At 49.7% G+C, this 16,314-nt stretch overlaps 1 protein-coding gene across 3 annotated transcripts in view; it reads left to right on the top strand.

The window, feature by feature from the left end:
- Positions 1-16,314, top strand: part of PECAM1 (platelet and endothelial cell adhesion molecule 1) — a 57,321-nt gene that overhangs the window by 23,765 nt on the left and 17,242 nt on the right. For all 3 annotated transcript variants that reach the window (XM_056127728.1, XM_056127726.1, XM_056127727.1), the window contains 9 exons: positions 1,848-2,123; positions 2,781-3,029; positions 6,087-6,362; positions 8,505-8,792; positions 9,356-9,463; positions 10,537-10,564; positions 11,365-11,441; positions 13,608-13,661; positions 14,595-14,657. In XM_056127728.1, coding sequence (XP_055983703.1) covers positions 1,848-2,123; positions 2,781-3,029; positions 6,087-6,362; positions 8,505-8,792; positions 9,356-9,463; positions 10,537-10,564; positions 11,365-11,441; positions 13,608-13,661; positions 14,595-14,657 — 1,419 coding nt within the window. The remainder of the gene's footprint in view (positions 1-1,847; positions 2,124-2,780; positions 3,030-6,086; positions 6,363-8,504; positions 8,793-9,355; positions 9,464-10,536; positions 10,565-11,364; positions 11,442-13,607; positions 13,662-14,594; positions 14,658-16,314) is intronic.

Raw genomic sequence — 16,314 nt, 5'->3', positions numbered from 1 at the left:
TCCAGCACTTCACAATGTAGGTGCTCTGGTTGAGGATGAGGGATGTAACAGTTATCATTTGCCTGAGCTGATGCACCTGGCCCTGAGAGTGGGAGATGAAAATCATTAACTAACATCTGTACTGAGCCTGACGAGGTAAATGTGAGACACGTGGATTGCCCCCTGAAATATATGTATAAAAACCCCTGTGTGAGAGCTAATAAATGGCTTGCTGATTGACCATCAGCTTTCCCGCATGGTTCTCTTGAGGTGGCTGGAGTCCACGGTACGTGGAAGGCCAGGGCAGAGGCTTCTCTCCTACCCACTCCCTCTCCTATAGGGAGAAAGTCCTGCGACCGGGAGATTGTACTCCAGTGTGCTGGGGTCGACTGGCCAGGACCCCAACATCAAGTCTCAGGCTGGCTGCTGAGACTCCAACAAGAGATGAAATATTTGAAGGCATATGTTTGTATACATTTTTGCCTAAATATATGCATACTTATGTATGTATGTATATATATATATATAAATGAACCATTTCCCAATTAAACGCTTCATAAACAACACTTCACCTGAATATGAGACATAAGTCACTAATGCAAGGACTTTAAATATTAAATACAGGGGCTGGAGTGACAGCACAGAGGGTAGGGCATTTGCCTTGCATGCGGCCAAACCAGGTTCGATTTCCAGCCTCCCATATGGTCCCCCAAGCACTGCCAGGAGTAATTTCTGAGTGCATGAGCCAGGAGTAACCCCTGAGCATCGCTGGGTGTGACCCAAATAAATTAATAAATAAATATTAAATACAGGGGCCAGAATGATAGTACAATGGGGGGTAGGGCACTTGCCTTTCACTTGGCTAACTCAGGTTTGATCCTCTAAACCACATATGGTCCCCTGACCCAACCAGGTGGGATTTTTGCACACAATGCTAGGTGTCAGCCCTGAGCAACACCAGGTGTGGCTCAATGCCTTGCCCCAATAAATAACAAATAAGTATTAAGGCTGGAGCGATAGCACAGCGGGTAGGGCGTTCGCCTTACAAGCGGCCAACATGGCCGACGCGAGTTCGATTCCTCCGCCCCTCTCGGAGAGCCCGGCAAGCTACCGAGAGTATTCGATATGCCAGACACAGTAACAACAAAGTCTCCAATGGAGACGTTACTGGGCCCGCTCGAGCAAATCGACGATCAACGGGAGGGCCTTTACCTTTACCTTACCTTATTTAAGTATTAAATACAATTTATAAAGCAAAAGAATAAATATTACATACCAAAGAGAACTGGAATCTATTAGCCACTTCAAAAAGGAAATGCACACACAAAATGAAATACTTAAGATTTAAAGGGAGAAATGCAGCTCTGTCATTTTTTACTGCCTATGTGGCTTAAATTTGTTGTCCCCTATATCTGGAATTGATCTGTGTATAAGGGAAAAACCTTCGATTATTACTAAGTTCCCTAGAGAGTGCTTGCTGTGCTTCCTTAAAGATACACTCTTTCTTTTTTTATGTGGACTGAGGAAAGCAAACTGTTCTGATGCTGGGGATCAAACCCAGGGCCTCAGGCCTCATGCATGCAAGACACATGCTCTGCCTCTAGTCACCTCTTCATCTCCAAACTTTTTTCAGGGGGGGGCCACTGCCAGCAGTCTGAGGGTTCACTCCTGGCTGCATGCTCAGGGTTCACTTCTGGTGGTGATCCGGAACAGAGATCGAACCAGGATCAGTCATGTGCAAGGCAATCACACACACACACACACACACACATCCATAAGGGAAAACAGTGGTTGCATCAATAAGCAGAAAGGGAAGTAAGGGTTTGAACCTGCATGCAACCAGCTTGTCCTCTCCTTGCTCCTTGCAGAATCCTTCTCTACTCCCAAGTTTCACATCAGCCCTGTGGGGAGGATCATAGAAGGAGACCAGCTCCACATCAAGTGCACCATCCAGGTGACGCACCTGACCCAGGCCTACCCGGAGATCATCATCCAGAAGGACAAGGTGATCGTGGCCAACAACCGACACAGCAACGAGGCCGTGTACTCGGTGATGGCCTTGGTGGAGCACCACGGCAACTACACGTGCAAGGTGGAGGCCAGCCGCATCTCCAAGACCAGCAGCATCATGGTCAACGTCACAGGTGGGCTGGGCTTGGAAGCTTTGGGCCTGGCAGTCAATGGGATTGGCCCCTTCTGCTCCTGTAATCTGAGGGAGTGGACTTAATGGGGGGGGGCGGGGTGTGGGAAAGGGGACCTCTCGGTACTCATGAAGGAAAGTCCCGGCAGAGGGAGTGAGCCAGCCTGCCTCTCCTTTGGACCTGTCGGGTGAGTTACAGGGAAATCTCTATGTCCCTCACCCTGGGATAGGGATCATAACAGCACCCACCTAGGAGTCTGCTCAAAGGCGCCTCAGGCAGATTTTGTCTGCAACCCTGCCCTTTTCTCTTTCTGAAAATCCCTCCCCCAGAATGCTGACCTCACCAGGCTCCCCTGAACATCTGTTTTTTAACTGCCCCTAAAGCATGTTTTGCATGTGGGACCCAGTTTCGATCTTAGGTGCCCCATGGTCATCCAAGCACCTGGGGCAGCCCCTGAGTACCGCCAGGTGTGCCCCCCAAGGAAACACAGAAGGAGCCCCCGACTTCCCTCCTATGGGTCCCAGGGAAGCCTCATGCAGGCAGGCTGGTTCTGTAAAATCCATCACACCTGGGCCAGGGGCTGAATGCTCTGCACAGGGGGGCTCCAGGGCATGGTGTCCCCAAACATCTCACCCCATTTTCCACTCGCTGTTTTCTCAGAGCTGTTCGCTAAACCCCAGCTGGAATCTTCCGCCCACCATCTGGACCAGGGGGAAAGTTTGAGCCTGTGGTGCTCCATCCCCGGCGACCCGGCTGCCAACTTCTCCATCCAGAAGGGAGACATGATCGTGTCGCAGACACAGAACTTCACCACCATCGCCTCAGAGTGGGACAGCGGGATGTACAGCTGCATTGCTGGCATCGGCAAGGTGGTTAAGAAAAGCAACCTGGTCCAAGTCGCCGTGTGCGGTGAGCTCACTTTCTCTGGCTCCGAGAGCCTGGGGCAGACTTGGGGGGAAGGACATGTGTCCCCTCCACATCAGACTGAGACAGTGACAGAAAGAGAGAGAGAGAGAGAGACAGAGAGACAGAGAGACAGAGAGACAGAGAGAGAGGAGAGAGAGGAGAGGAAGAGAGACAGGAAAGAGGGAGAGAGAGAGAAAGAGAGATAAAGAGAGAGAGGAGAGAAATAAATGAGAGAAAAAGAGAGAGGAGAGTCAGAGGAGAGAGAGGAGAGAAAGAGAAAGAGGAGAGAGGGAGAGAGAAAAGAGAGAGGGAGAGAGAAATAGAAAAGAGAGAGGGAGAGAGAGGGGGGAGAGAGAGAGAGACCTAGAGAGTGAACAGAAGCAAATGGCTCCTTGTCTCAGATCACGGGGGAGGGGCTGCCCAGAGGCCATCTGTGTGGTCAGCTAAAAGCGAGGTCTGGGCAAACTCTGTGCTTGATGGGGCCATGTGTTCCGGTGTGGCCTGGTCAGTGCTAGACTTTACACAGAAGCTCCCGTTTGTGATCGCTGTGTTGGCACAGTGAGAAAGCTGAGGACTTCCATGGACAGGGTGTGGGTCTGGGACCCCGAGAGCCTGGGAAACATTCCCTCTAGGCAGAGCATCTAAAGGGAGTGGGGGACTCTGGTCATGTGGTCACTGTCACTATTCAGTCACTGTCCTTCCAGTTAACCCCTGATCGGGGGTTATCCCACCAGAAGTCTGGTCTCAAATGAGATTAGCATCAACTCGTTACAGAACTAGAAAGGAGAGATGCAAGAAACAAATGGGCATGATTAGACACTCGCGTTTTTCCATGCTCTTGGGAGATCATTTTACTTCATGGGCTGTAGGAATATGGGTTTGGAGCAATAGCACAGCAGGAAGGGCATTTGTCTTGCACATAGCAAACCAGGGTTCAATACCCTGCACCCCATATGGTCCCCCAAGCCCTGCCAAAAGTGATGCCTGAGTGTAAAACCAGGAGTAAGCCCTGACTGAGCATTGCCAGATGGGACCCAAACCCCACAAATAAACATATTAGCTCTAGGAATAAGCTACCTCCTCAATCACGGCCTAGTGATTGAGGAATACTGCCTTAGAATCCCTGCTCAGTGAAGGGATAATGTTTCCTTAATGGAAACAGGCATTTCGCCAGCAGGAGACACAGATTGGGGCCCTGAGAATTTGTTTTAAATTAAATTATATTCTGTTTAGGGATGTGGAGTGATAGCACAGCAGGTAGGGCAGTTGTCTTTCATGCAGCTAGCCCAGATTTGATCCATGACCTCACGTATAGTCCCCTGAGCCCCATCAGGAGTGATCCCTAAATGCAGAGCCAGGAGTAAGCTTCAAGTATTGCCACATGCGGCCCAAAACCAGTAAATAAGTAAAATAAATAAATTCTATCCCACTGGGCCTGCAGATAGCTTAAACCCCTGTAACACATGGAAGGCATGCTTTAAAAGAAATGTTTTTATTAGTGAAACACCATGAGGTACAGTGGTAGACTTATAATTTTTTGTGCTTGGATTTCAGTTATAAAATGATTGAGTACCCATCCCTCCACCAGTGTTCATTCTCCACCACCAATGATACCAGTATCCCTCCTACCACCTCCCCTATCCCTCCCCATCCCACCTCGATGCAAGGCATGCTTGAGGGTGCAAGTTTGATCCCTGGCATTACACAGACCCCTAAGCAACACTGGGTTTAGTCCTGGTGCCAGCGAGTGCCCTAAAAATATATATTATGTATTTATAATATTTAATATAATATTTGGCTGCGTGCAAGGCAAACGCCCTACCGCTGTGCTATCGCTCCAGCCCCGGAGCGATAGCACAGCGGTAGGGCGTTTGCCTTGCACGCAGCCAACATGGCCGACCCGAGTTCGATTCCTCCGCCCCTCTCAGAGAACCCGGCAAGCTACCGAGAGTATCTCGCCCACACGGCAGAGCCTGGCAAGCTCCCCGTGACGTATTCAATATGCCAAACATAGTAACAACAAAGTCTCCAATGGAGACGTTACTGAGCCCGCTCGAGCAAATCGATGAACAACGGGAGGGCCTTTACCTTTACCTTTAATGTAATATTTATATTATAATATATATTTATAAAAATATGTATCCTGTTTGGATACTTGTTACCATTGACAGGGTGGGGGTGGTCTCAGAGCCACACCCAGCGGTGCTCAGGGACTACTCCTGGCTGTGACGGAGGAGGTGTCGCTCCTGGGTGGTGCTAGGGGACCACTGTCATATGGGAGATGACAGCAAGTGCATGCGCAGAAAAGGCCTTGCCTCTGTGCCATTTCTCCAGTCCCCACTGACCTCTTGATAAAAGGTTTTTCCCTTGTCTTCTTGGTACAGAGACTGGGCTGTACATATTGGTGCATGTGAGATATCAAAATTAATGACTGTATGTGGGGAATGCAATGTTTCTCTCCTGGGCTTCACTCTGGACCCTCTTTTGCACTCCCCCATCACCATACATGCACACATGCGCACAAGAATGTGAGTTCCTGGAAGGGTAGGGCAGGTCAGCAGGGGTGCCAGAATTTGGAGGAGGGGCTGGAAGATAATACAGACAACCAGGCTCTGATTCCCATCACCGCATATGTCCTTGAGCACCACCAGGAGTGATCCCTGAGCAGCTCTGGATGTGACCCCCTCCCCGCCAACCGGTCACGGTCACGGTCCTCCCGTTGTTCATCGATTTGCTCGAGCGGGCCCAGTAACGTCTCCATCATGAGACTTGTTGTTACTGTGTTTGGCATATCAAATACATCATGGGTAGCTTGCCAGGCTCTGCCATGAGGGCAAGATACTCTTGGTAGCTTGCTGGGCTCTCCGAGAGGGACAGAGGAATCGAACTTGGGTTGGCCATGTTGGCCGCTTGTAAGGCAAATGCCCTACCGCTGTGCTATTGCTCCAGCCCTAAAAGAAAAAAAAAACCAAGCAAACAAGTTTAGAGAAGGTATCTCTGGGCTAGATGTTTTGTTTCTGCTTTCTGTGCGGCTCAAACAGTCTCTCTCTGTCGTTCTAGAAATGCTCTCCAAACCCAGGATTTTCCATGATTCCAGCTCTGAGGTCATTAAAGGACAAACCATACAAATCAGTTGCCAGTCTGTCAACGGGACCTCGCCCATTTCCTACCAGCTTTTGAAAGCCGGCAATGTTTTGGAGAGGCAATACAAGGACTCCAACGAACCCGCCATCTTCAAAGATAAGCCAACGAGAAACGTGGCGTACCAGTGCATCGCCGATAACTGCCACTCCCACGCCGAAATGGCCAGTGAGGTTCTGCAGGTCAAAGTGATAGGTGAGTGTCCAGCCTGGGGAAAGGGCTCTGCGGGGGCTCATTGCCAAGGTTTGGGGTTACCCAGGCATTGTGTGGCCCAAAGAGGTGGCAGGTACTTGTACCTTGTCTGTGAATGTGGGCAAAACCGAGCAGGACAGATCCAGGTGGAAGGGGATGGAAGGGAGTGGGGCTGTGCATATGGCCCTTCATCTCTCTTCAGAGCCTCTCGAATGCACGTTGTGTGTTTGCACTCTGTTGGCGCTTCGAGCACTGTGGGCCAGAGCTCGTCTCTCCACTGGCGAGGAATCCACAGCGCCACCCTGCTTCTCTGAAAGATTCCTCCTCAGTTTATAAAAAAGCTCAGTGAGGCTCCCTCATCTTTCTCCTTCTTTGGGTCATAGCTGTTTATCTACATGTTCCATGGTAGAGAAGAGGAAATTCCTGCTGGATTATGGGTGGTCTAAGGAACTGTAGTCTTCTGGTTCAGTTCAGTAAATAGAAAGTGCCTAATGCTATAGGAAGAAAGAAAAACAAATGAAAGAAAGAGGAAGAAAGAAGGAAGGAAGGAGGGGCCAGCACAGCAGTGAGGGCATTTGCCTTGCACAAAACCAACCTGGGTTTGATCCCCAGCATCCCATATGGTCCCCCAAGCACCACCAGAAGTGATTCCTGAATACAGAGCCAGGAGAGACCCCTGAGCATTGCTGGGTGTGGCCCAAAAACTAAAAGAAAGAAAGAAAGAAAGAAAGAAAGAAAGAAAGAAAGAAAGAAAGAAGAGAAAGAAAGAAAGAAGAGAAAGAAAGAAAGAAGAGAAAGAAAGAAAGAAAGAAAGAAAGAAAGAAAGAAAGAAGAGAAAGAAAGGGAAGAAAGGACGGAAGGAGAGAGAAGGAAAGGAAGGATGGAAGGAGAGAGAAGGAAAGAGAGAAAGAGACAAAGGAAAAAAAAGAATAAAAAACAAACAAAAGAGAGGAAGGGAAGGGAAGGGAAGGGAAGGGAAGGGAAGGGAAGGGAAGGGAAGGGAAGGGAAGGGAAGGGAAGGGAAGAGAGCATTGTGCCTGTGAAGCATCAGAGCCCTAAGAAAGGGAGCTGGAAAGAAAGTTCTGAGTGACAAGTTCTTAGTGAGGCCAAGAATGGGACGATTGGAGGGTGCTTTGGGAAATGGCTCAAAGAGCTGGGTCACTTGCCTTATACGTGGGACCCCAACTTTCACCCCCAGCACTGCAGTGATCTCCAAACACCGTCAAGAGTCGCCTCAAAGCAAAAGATAGTGTAATGAGAAGGCTCTCTGCTGGCAGTTTGGTCTTCCAAGGGCTCAGGGGTGAGTCCTTTGGGACATCCGTGACTGCTGAAGTAGTTTTTTCAAAACCGGGAAAAGAATAGAGGTTGGGGTAGAGAGAGTCCTGGGATAACAAGAAAATGGGAAACCAGGAGGTAAAAGCAAAAGGTATAGATTGATCCTAGGAAAGAGAGAGGAGAAAAGCACTAACTAGGGAGGAAGAGAAATTGCTCACACACAAGACCTCAGCCAACATATGTTCATCTTCTGGTCAAGACAGCGGCTGTGGTGTAGGATTGCTCTGTGCAGGGGGCTGTCCCTCTTGTCCCGTGTGGCACACACAGGTGAGGGTCAGGAGGTGTCCACGGTTGCTCTTCTGAGATGATCAAGGATATCAGGAGGGATGAGGGGCTGCAGTGAGCTCAAAGGGCTGGAGCATGTATCTTGCATGTGTGAGACCCCAAGCTAGATGGTTAGGAGTAGTGCCCAACACTGCTGAAAAGTCTCACACACACACACACACACACACATGCATGCATGAACATGCACACACACGCATATGCACATGCACACACACGCACATGCACACACGCACATGCACACACATGTACACACATGCACACACATGAGCATGCACACATATGTACATGAACACACGTACATGCACACACATGAATATGCACATGCCCGTATGTACATGAACACATGCACATGCACACACATGAACATGCACACACACGCACGCACACCTTCTGAATACCCTCAAGGGAAGGGGCCAACTGTGAGCAGTGGCCATGCACAGCACTTCCTGTGTCCTGCTCCCCACCCTCCCATGTCCCCCAGCCTCTACCACCCCTGCTAGTCCTAATGCTTTTCCTGCTTCGCAGCCCCCGTGGACGAGGTCAAGCTCTCCTTCCTGCTCAGTGAGGTGGTGGAGTCCGGGAAGACCATTGAGCTGCAGTGCTCTGTGAACGAAGCGTCTGGCCCCATCACCTACAAGTTCTACCGAGGGGAGGAGAGCAAGCCCTTCTACCAAACCTTCTCCAACAACACGCAGGCTGTTTGGCGCAAGGCAGAGGCCAGCAAGGAGCAAGAGGGCCAGTATCACTGCATCGCCTACAACAGAGCTAACCTCGCCACACTTGCCCCTCGGAGCAATGCCCTGACTGTCCGAGGTGAGGAAGCCCCCCCCCCAACCCTGGGCAGGGTGGGCAGGCAGGGCCCTACTGGAGGAAGCGGATGAGAGCTTAGCCCTTCCCTGGGATAGCTCCAAGAACACTGTGGTTCAGGAGCTTGGGTGACTGGTGACAGAAACCCGTTCAAATGAAGTCTAGAAAGGGGACCCAGTTATTAGAAAGTGTCAGAAGCATTTCTAATCTGTATCCCACCTTGGAATTAGGGGGCAGAGAGACATTCATGGTACTCGTGGCCCAGGGGTCTGGGTCATGTAGAGGGAAAGCTGATGAGGGGAGCCCATCTCTGAGGGGACAGGCATGTTTCCCAGAGATGTGAGAGGGCTGAACCAGCCCCACAGACCCACGCAGTCCTACCGTCCTTTAACACCGAAGCCCTGGGAGGTGGTTCAATGGCATAGTACTAGCCTTGCGGGGATGAGGCCCTGGGTTTGAGTGCCTGGGCTACCCCCCAGAAGTCACAAGCCAAACTGCAGTGCAGTATTGCCCACGTCCGCTGGCAGAAGCCTGACACTGTGTGACTCCCTTTCTCTGGGTCGCTGTAGTCTTTTTTGCACCGTGGAAGAAAGGCCTCATCGCTGTGGTCATCATAGCAGCCATCATTGCCGCCTTGATCCTCGCAGCCAAGTGCTACGTTCTGCGGAAGGCCAAGGGTGAGTGGGGCCCTCTGACAAGAGCTGGGGGTGGTGTGCAGGGGACGGGGGTGGGGGAACCAAAGAGATGCAAGACAGAGGTCTCCCTCCTCAAGAGTCACCTTCATCCAAGCTGCTCCCTTTGTGTTTGGAGCATTGCCTGGGCCTGGACTGACCTAGGCATCCCAAAAAAGACGTATTTTTGGGGGATCAGTGCATCTGTGTGTGGGTCTACAGAGCCAAGAGTCTCTGTGCGTTTGGCCACACCCCATCCTGCAGTGGGGACACATGCGGGGAGGGGGTCGGGTACCACCTACCAAGGCTGCCCAAATCAGCTGTCGCTAGTGGCATGGTGTCTGCCCTCTGCTTAGGGTTTTTCCAGGCTGTGGGAGGAAAACCAGGGTCACCCACTGACTCCCAGAAATCAGTCAGCCAGGCGGAAGGGGCAACACTGTGTTTTGGGTTGTTCGCGTGGATCACACCCAGCAGTGTTCAGGGCTTACTCCTGGCGGTGCTCAGAGGACCACAGGCAAGCACCTTACCCCTGGCCTACCTTTCCAGATTTCTACAAATATTTTTGAGGGGATATGGATGTTGAGGGGGACCAGAGGGAGTAGAGGGGAAGGGGAGGGACCCTTGACTCTGTGCCCAGCAGGAAAGCACCAATCCCACTGGGGAAAAGGGCTCCAGAAAAATCCCTTCCTGAGCCTTGCCCTGACTGGGGTCTCCGGCCAGCTTGGATTTCAGAGCAGCAGGACAGGGCTAGCTTTTGTGCAATGGTGTTGAATCACAGGGATAATTGCTCATTCATCTGGCAAAGGTGGTTCCTGTACCATTGTCTTCATCCCATTCACTAAGAAAAATCACTCTTAGCTAAAGCAGCTAAAATGCCATATTTTGGGGGAAGTGATGTAAAATTTTTGACATTAGACCTGCTTTGTTTGTCTTAAGCGGGAATAGACTTGGCTTTCTTTTTTTGAAGATTGAATGGGCATTCAATTACTGAAAAAACAAAAACAAATAGTTTAACAAGGGTATCTGTTTTGGACGGGATTGCTCTGTACTGACCTTGGATTTTCCTTTCTCTTTCAAAGCCAAGCAGATGCCGGTGGAGATGTCCAGGTGAGTAAACTTGGAACTGGGTGTGGGTAGACCTGTCTACGGGAAGCGATGGTCACAAAAGCTTTCAGTGGTACTAGAAAATTCAGAAGGATAAGTTGGGTGTGAGGAGGGTAAGGTGTCAGTGCTGAATGATTTTATTCTGAGGATGCGTCTATCCCATATTTTAAAATCATGAATCCTTCTTCCTTATGAAATCATAATTATAATAGATGAAATGTCTTCTTTTTTAGTTTACTGACTCTGCAAATTAGATTTTGCCTTGAAAAGATTGTGGGAATTTTTTTTTTTTGGATCACACCCAGCGATGCACAGGGATTACTCCTGGCTCAAGCACTCAGGAATTACTCCTGGCGGTGATTGGGGGACCATATGAGATACTGGAAATCGAACCCAGGTTGGCCACTTGCAAGGCAAATGCCCTACTCACTGTGCTATTGCTCCAGCCCCCAGGCGGGCAATTCTTGACTGTTCTTGAACCCCCAAATCCAAGAGTATGGAAAACACAGCTCTGCTGCACAAATTGACAGTGGTACCAAAAGAGGATTTTCAGGGATTGGGGTTTAGGTATAATGAAGGCTCTGGGTATCTATGTGCTCCTTTTAAGAGGAGTTTTTGTTTAATAATCCTCGAGATGAAAACAAGATTTGCTTTCCAAATAAGAACTTTACGTTTTCCTCGTTTTGGAAAAACACCTTCCAGATTTCTCCTGCTCTTTCCTGGGTTATTTTGTTGGATGTTGGAGTTAGAGCCCTCAGAATGTCATAGCTGCCTAAAGCTTTTGTCTTTAATTTCGTTCTCAGGCCGGCAGTCCCACTTCTGAACTCCAACAATGAAAAGCTTATGTCGGACCCCAGTACTGAAGCCAACAGACACTATGGTGCGTCAAGGTTTCCGCCTCTGCCCTCTCGCTCCCCGCTCTGTCCCTCCCCCAGACAGTCTGTGGGCAATGGGGGTCATGCTGGAGGGGGAACCTAGCTTTTAAGCAGGGGCACTTAATCACACCAGTCTCCAACTGGTGAGCTAATCAGTCCAACCAAAACTTGAGAAGAAAGGCAGAGTCTTGGGCTGGAGCAATAGTCTGGCAGGTAGAGCGCTTGCCTTGCACGCGGCCGACTCAGATTCGATCCCTGGCATCCCATATAGTCTCCAGAGCACCACCAGGAGTAATTCCTGAGTGCAGAGTCAGGAGTAACCCTTGAGCATTGCCAGGTGTGACCCACAAAGGATTAAAAAAAATAAAAAGAAGAAAGAAAGGCAGAATCTTCTCTCTGAAAGGTGGGAGATAACAACAGTGCTGGCGGCCATCAGGATTATTTTCCAAGCCTTTGAATACCACCCATGTGTCATCACTCTCCCCTTGTCACGACCAGACATCAAGGTACTGGTGGAACTGCTGGACTCACGGTTTCATTTCAGACTTGCTGCCACAGGAGACCAGCCTCGCTCCCTGTTAGAAGAGGCGTGGCAGCACCAGCCGTGGTGCAATAAAGGGTACAATAAAGGAACACCTGCTGCTAATGGGGTTCATCTCAGATCTCAGGATTGGGCAGCCGATCCTGGGACCCAAGGCCTCCTGCCCACCAGACCTGGCACGGGGACCGCCTGCCCCAGGCCTCAATCCCTATGAGCCTGTAAGAAAACTGCTCATTTTCCAAGCAAATGCTCCCCCTGAGCAGGGGTGCTGACTGCTTCCCAGAGGGGGGTGTGATGGCATCACACAAAATGGTCTGCTGTGGCCCAGACTGCAGGCAATTTTCTTCTTTTATCGTCAGATTTGGGAATAAGCCGTCCTCCTTGTGTTTGGATTCTGTAACCGTGTCCCACACAATAAAGAATGTTTTGACTCTGCCTTTCACAGGAGGTGCTTGAGAAAATGGTCTCCGAGAGGAACAATCCAAATCATTTTTTCTCTTTCCCTCCCATGTCTTTAGTGGTTTTCCCTGGGAGGGGATGTTGGTCGGAGCTCTCTAGCCACAGCAGGGACAGATGTAATCTATGAGCAACTTCCGGGACAGTCAGTCTACCCAGGGTTGACCCTCATCCTAGAGACTTGGCTTGCTTAGGGATGGCACTTTAGCTGTTGCTTTGGGAAGGAAACTGTGAATCCTAAAAACACAAATCAAACAATTTTTAGCGTATACTGAGTCCTAAACTTTAAAAGAAAAAAGTGTGGGGTAAAAGATAATACAGCAGACAGGGCCCTTGCCTTTCACACAGCTGACCCAACTTCCATCTCTAGCACTTTGTGTGGTTCCTTGAGTATCACCGGAAGTGATTCCTGAGCACAGAGCCAGGAGTAAGCCCTGAGCACCACTGGGTTTGGTCTAAAGACAAACGAAAAAAAGTTGGGTGAATGTTTACCCAAGAGTAATACAGTGTTGGAGTGAAAATACCTATTTGTGATACAAAACAGGTTCTGATCATTGTTCTGGATTCTCCATGCATAGCTAAACGCTTTAAGTTGAATGCTGAGATTGATTTTTATCAAAGTAGGATTTCCTTCAAATGTCCAAAATGCCAGAAATACACTATTTCTTAGTATACAATCTCCACACAGAGTACTTCCATTTCTAAGTACATTTTGATGGTCACAATAGTAACTGGTTCAAAATATTGTGAAAAGTTATTGTTCTGCAGGAGCATTTGTAGGAGTTCACTGTCATTTTAAAAAGAGAAAAACAAAACTTGATTTAAAAAAAGAGATTTTTGATATTCGCCCACAGGTATGGCAACCTGGAGAAACTGCAGTGCCCTGAGACCGTGTTCCCACAGACCCAGCTCTCAGTCCTAGGGGGACGTTTGCTGCTTTTGTCGTGTCTGGGTTGCTGACCGTTCCCTTTAGAACCAAGTTTGGTCTCCAGTAAACTTGTTGAAAGAGATCGTGGGGTAGTAGACATCTGCCAGTGCGAGAAAAAAACCCACAAGGTCCATCTCACAGGACCACTCAGCTTGACTTCATTTGTGCCACTGAAGTTTTATAAAGTTATAGAGGAATTGCACAGAATTTTCATTGCCATGCATCCTAACTGTCATTTTCATCTAGGTTACAACGACGACGTGGGAAACCATGCAGTGAAGTCAATAAATGAAAATAAAGGTAATTATCTCCTTAAGCTTTCTTTTTTCTTTTTTTTAAATCAGAAATCCTAACCTAAGACCGCAAGGGAAGAAGTGAAACTCTTCAGCTTTCACGATGTCACTGAGTTACCCAATGACACGAAAACGGAGACGACCAGTGCCTTCTTACCTTGTGAAGGCCCCACCTTGTGTCCATACTGGGGCATATCCTAAATCCTGACTAAAAAACTGTGTGGCTGCCATCACCTCTCCTCTCTCACCCCACAAAAAAAAAAAAAAAGAAGAAGAAGAACTTTCTGATTCCGATTGGGAAATAACATAGCAGGATGTCCCCTTTCCAGAAGAGTAAGGCAGAAGCATTTTTTAAAATCACATCATTGAAAGTCATCTTACTTGTTCTGTCTTTTCTAGCTCAAAACCCTCAAAGCCAGGCAAGTGTTCCGGGGAGAGAAGTACACAGGGATTTCAAAGGCAGGAGGAAGGAGGACAGTTACTGTGGCATTTTTATTCTTTGTATTTCACCCATGACTCACCAACTCCGTTTGATCACTCTTTTAGAACAAGGAAACACATACTATGAGAAGAAAGTGAGAAAACAGGGCTCCTTTATCCCTTCCTGCTCTCGGCAACCAGCGGGTTCTGTGCTCTCTCTCTCTCTCTCTCTCTCTCTCTCTCTCTCTCTCTCTCTCTCTCTCTCTCTCTCTCTCTCTCTCTGCTCACAAAACCCTTCCAGGGGGAAACTGCTTCCACATCCCGGAGTGCTTCAGGCATCATCATGATCTCCCCATTGCCTGGGGATTTTCCCTTACTTACAAGGACATGAAGCCTGTGTGGTTAGCACCCCCTCCCTCCACCAAACCTCAGAATCCTGTAATCTCTTGAACAGAGTCTCAGGTGCAGCCCCTGATGCAGAGTTTGTCTGACTTTGGGGCGCTGTTATTCTTTTGAGCAGAGCCGCTGACCTTGGACGTGGAGTACACAGAAGTGGAGGTGGCCTCGCCTGAGCCTCACAGAGGTAAACGTGCCATGCCGGGCTCTGCTTGAGGGAGTCACCGGGGTGGGATATGCTGCACCCAGAGGCCTGAGTCTGCCAGTCACCCCATTGGCCCATTAGAGAGGGGGCCGGCAGAAGACGCTTTGGACATGCCACGGCTGGAGTGTGAAAAGTCATGCATTGTTGTTTGCTTACTCGGGTGATGGAATACGGTTTCACGAACCCAGGGCTCAAGCTCAGTGCTAGGAAGCATGTCCATGGGGGAAGTGTGTCCATTGGGGAACTTAATTTTTTAATTATTGTTTATTGTTTTTGTTTTTGGTCCACAACCAGTGATTCTCAGGGCTTATTCCTAGCTCTGTGCTCAGAGATCACACCTGATGGTGCTCAGGGGACTGTATGTGGTATCAGGGATCAAACCCCAGTTAGCCACATGCAGAACAAATGCCCTGCCCACCGTACTATCTCTCGACCAAGTGACTGTGGGACTTTCTGAGGATAATGCCCCTGTGTTTCTGGGGGTACACCCTTGTCCAAATTCACATAGTCCTTGAAACTGTGCTTCCAGATAGCTTGTGTGTGAAATGCAAGCGGTCTTCTCCCTTACTGGGCACTTGGTCAGCTCAGAAGCCCCACCCATGTAGCGTCCATGGACTTGGCCAGCACAGAAGCCCCGTCTTTGTACTGTCATCCTGCTGGGTTAGGGGATCCTTGCCAACCTCTTTGCACAGAAGTGACAGATTCTGATGAGGAGACAATGAAGCTTGCGATCAAACATCATTGTGCCGATGCTACACCCATCCTCAGCTCTGAACCATCGAGGTAGTGACCAGGAGCAGAGAGACACAAACACTCTTTTTTTCTTTTCCTTTTATTTTTATTAATATTATTTTAAATTATTTTTATGGGGGGGGGGGGAGTACCACGTTAGACAGTGCTCAGGGCTCTTCTCAGCTCTGTGCCCCTGGGGACCATGTGGAATGGGGTTGGAGCCCAGACATTGCACGCATGGAGAGTGTGCTCTGACGCTTGAGCCATTTCCCCAGCCCTGTGCTTCTTGACGGGACCATTGTGTGTGTGCCTCCGAGGTGGGGGTGGGGGGTTGGGGTGAGAAGGCTGTTGGGGTGCTCTGGTCAGTGGGTCAGATGGAAAGGTTCCAGAGGAGGGAGCACAGAGATGGTACTCCGAGCAGACGAGAGTGTGAGGTGCTCCCCAGCCTTCCCCCAACCCACCTGAGCCCCCCACCATTCCTAGGCATCATGAGCCCACAGGCTTCTTCCTCGGAAGGAAGCTTAAGCATAACTGGAGGGTGGGGCGCCCAGAGATGGGTGTCCCCACACCCTGCTGTCCCTCGCCCAGCTCTCCTTAGGCATAGCTGCCTGGGCTCTGGGCTCAGGTCCTGTTGGGTTGATGCCTTGGGCTTGGAGTGGAAAGAGCAGACTCAGGAGGCAGAAATCCTAGGGGTCCTTAGAAAGGGTCCGCAGCCAGCCCTGTGGGAAGGTCTGTGTGGTAGGAGACTCCCAGCTATGCCATGAAGGTGCGGAGGAGCTGAGGGGGAGTGGACTGGGGGAAAAGGGGTGCTCTCCTTGTCTGCTGGGTGGATTTGGGGAGAAATGGAGAGTTTCTAGAGGATTCCGGTCGGGGTTTCTGCACCCAGCATCCCTGGCAGCTGAGGAAT

Source organism: Sorex fumeus, unplaced genomic scaffold (assembly GCF_029834395.1).
Source record: "Sorex fumeus unplaced genomic scaffold, SorFum_2.1 ptg000063l, whole genome shotgun sequence".
NCBI lineage: Eukaryota > Metazoa > Chordata > Mammalia > Eulipotyphla > Soricidae > Sorex > Sorex fumeus.
The sequence above is the reverse complement of the archived record's forward strand: the minus strand, read 5'-3'. Positions and strand labels throughout refer to the sequence as shown.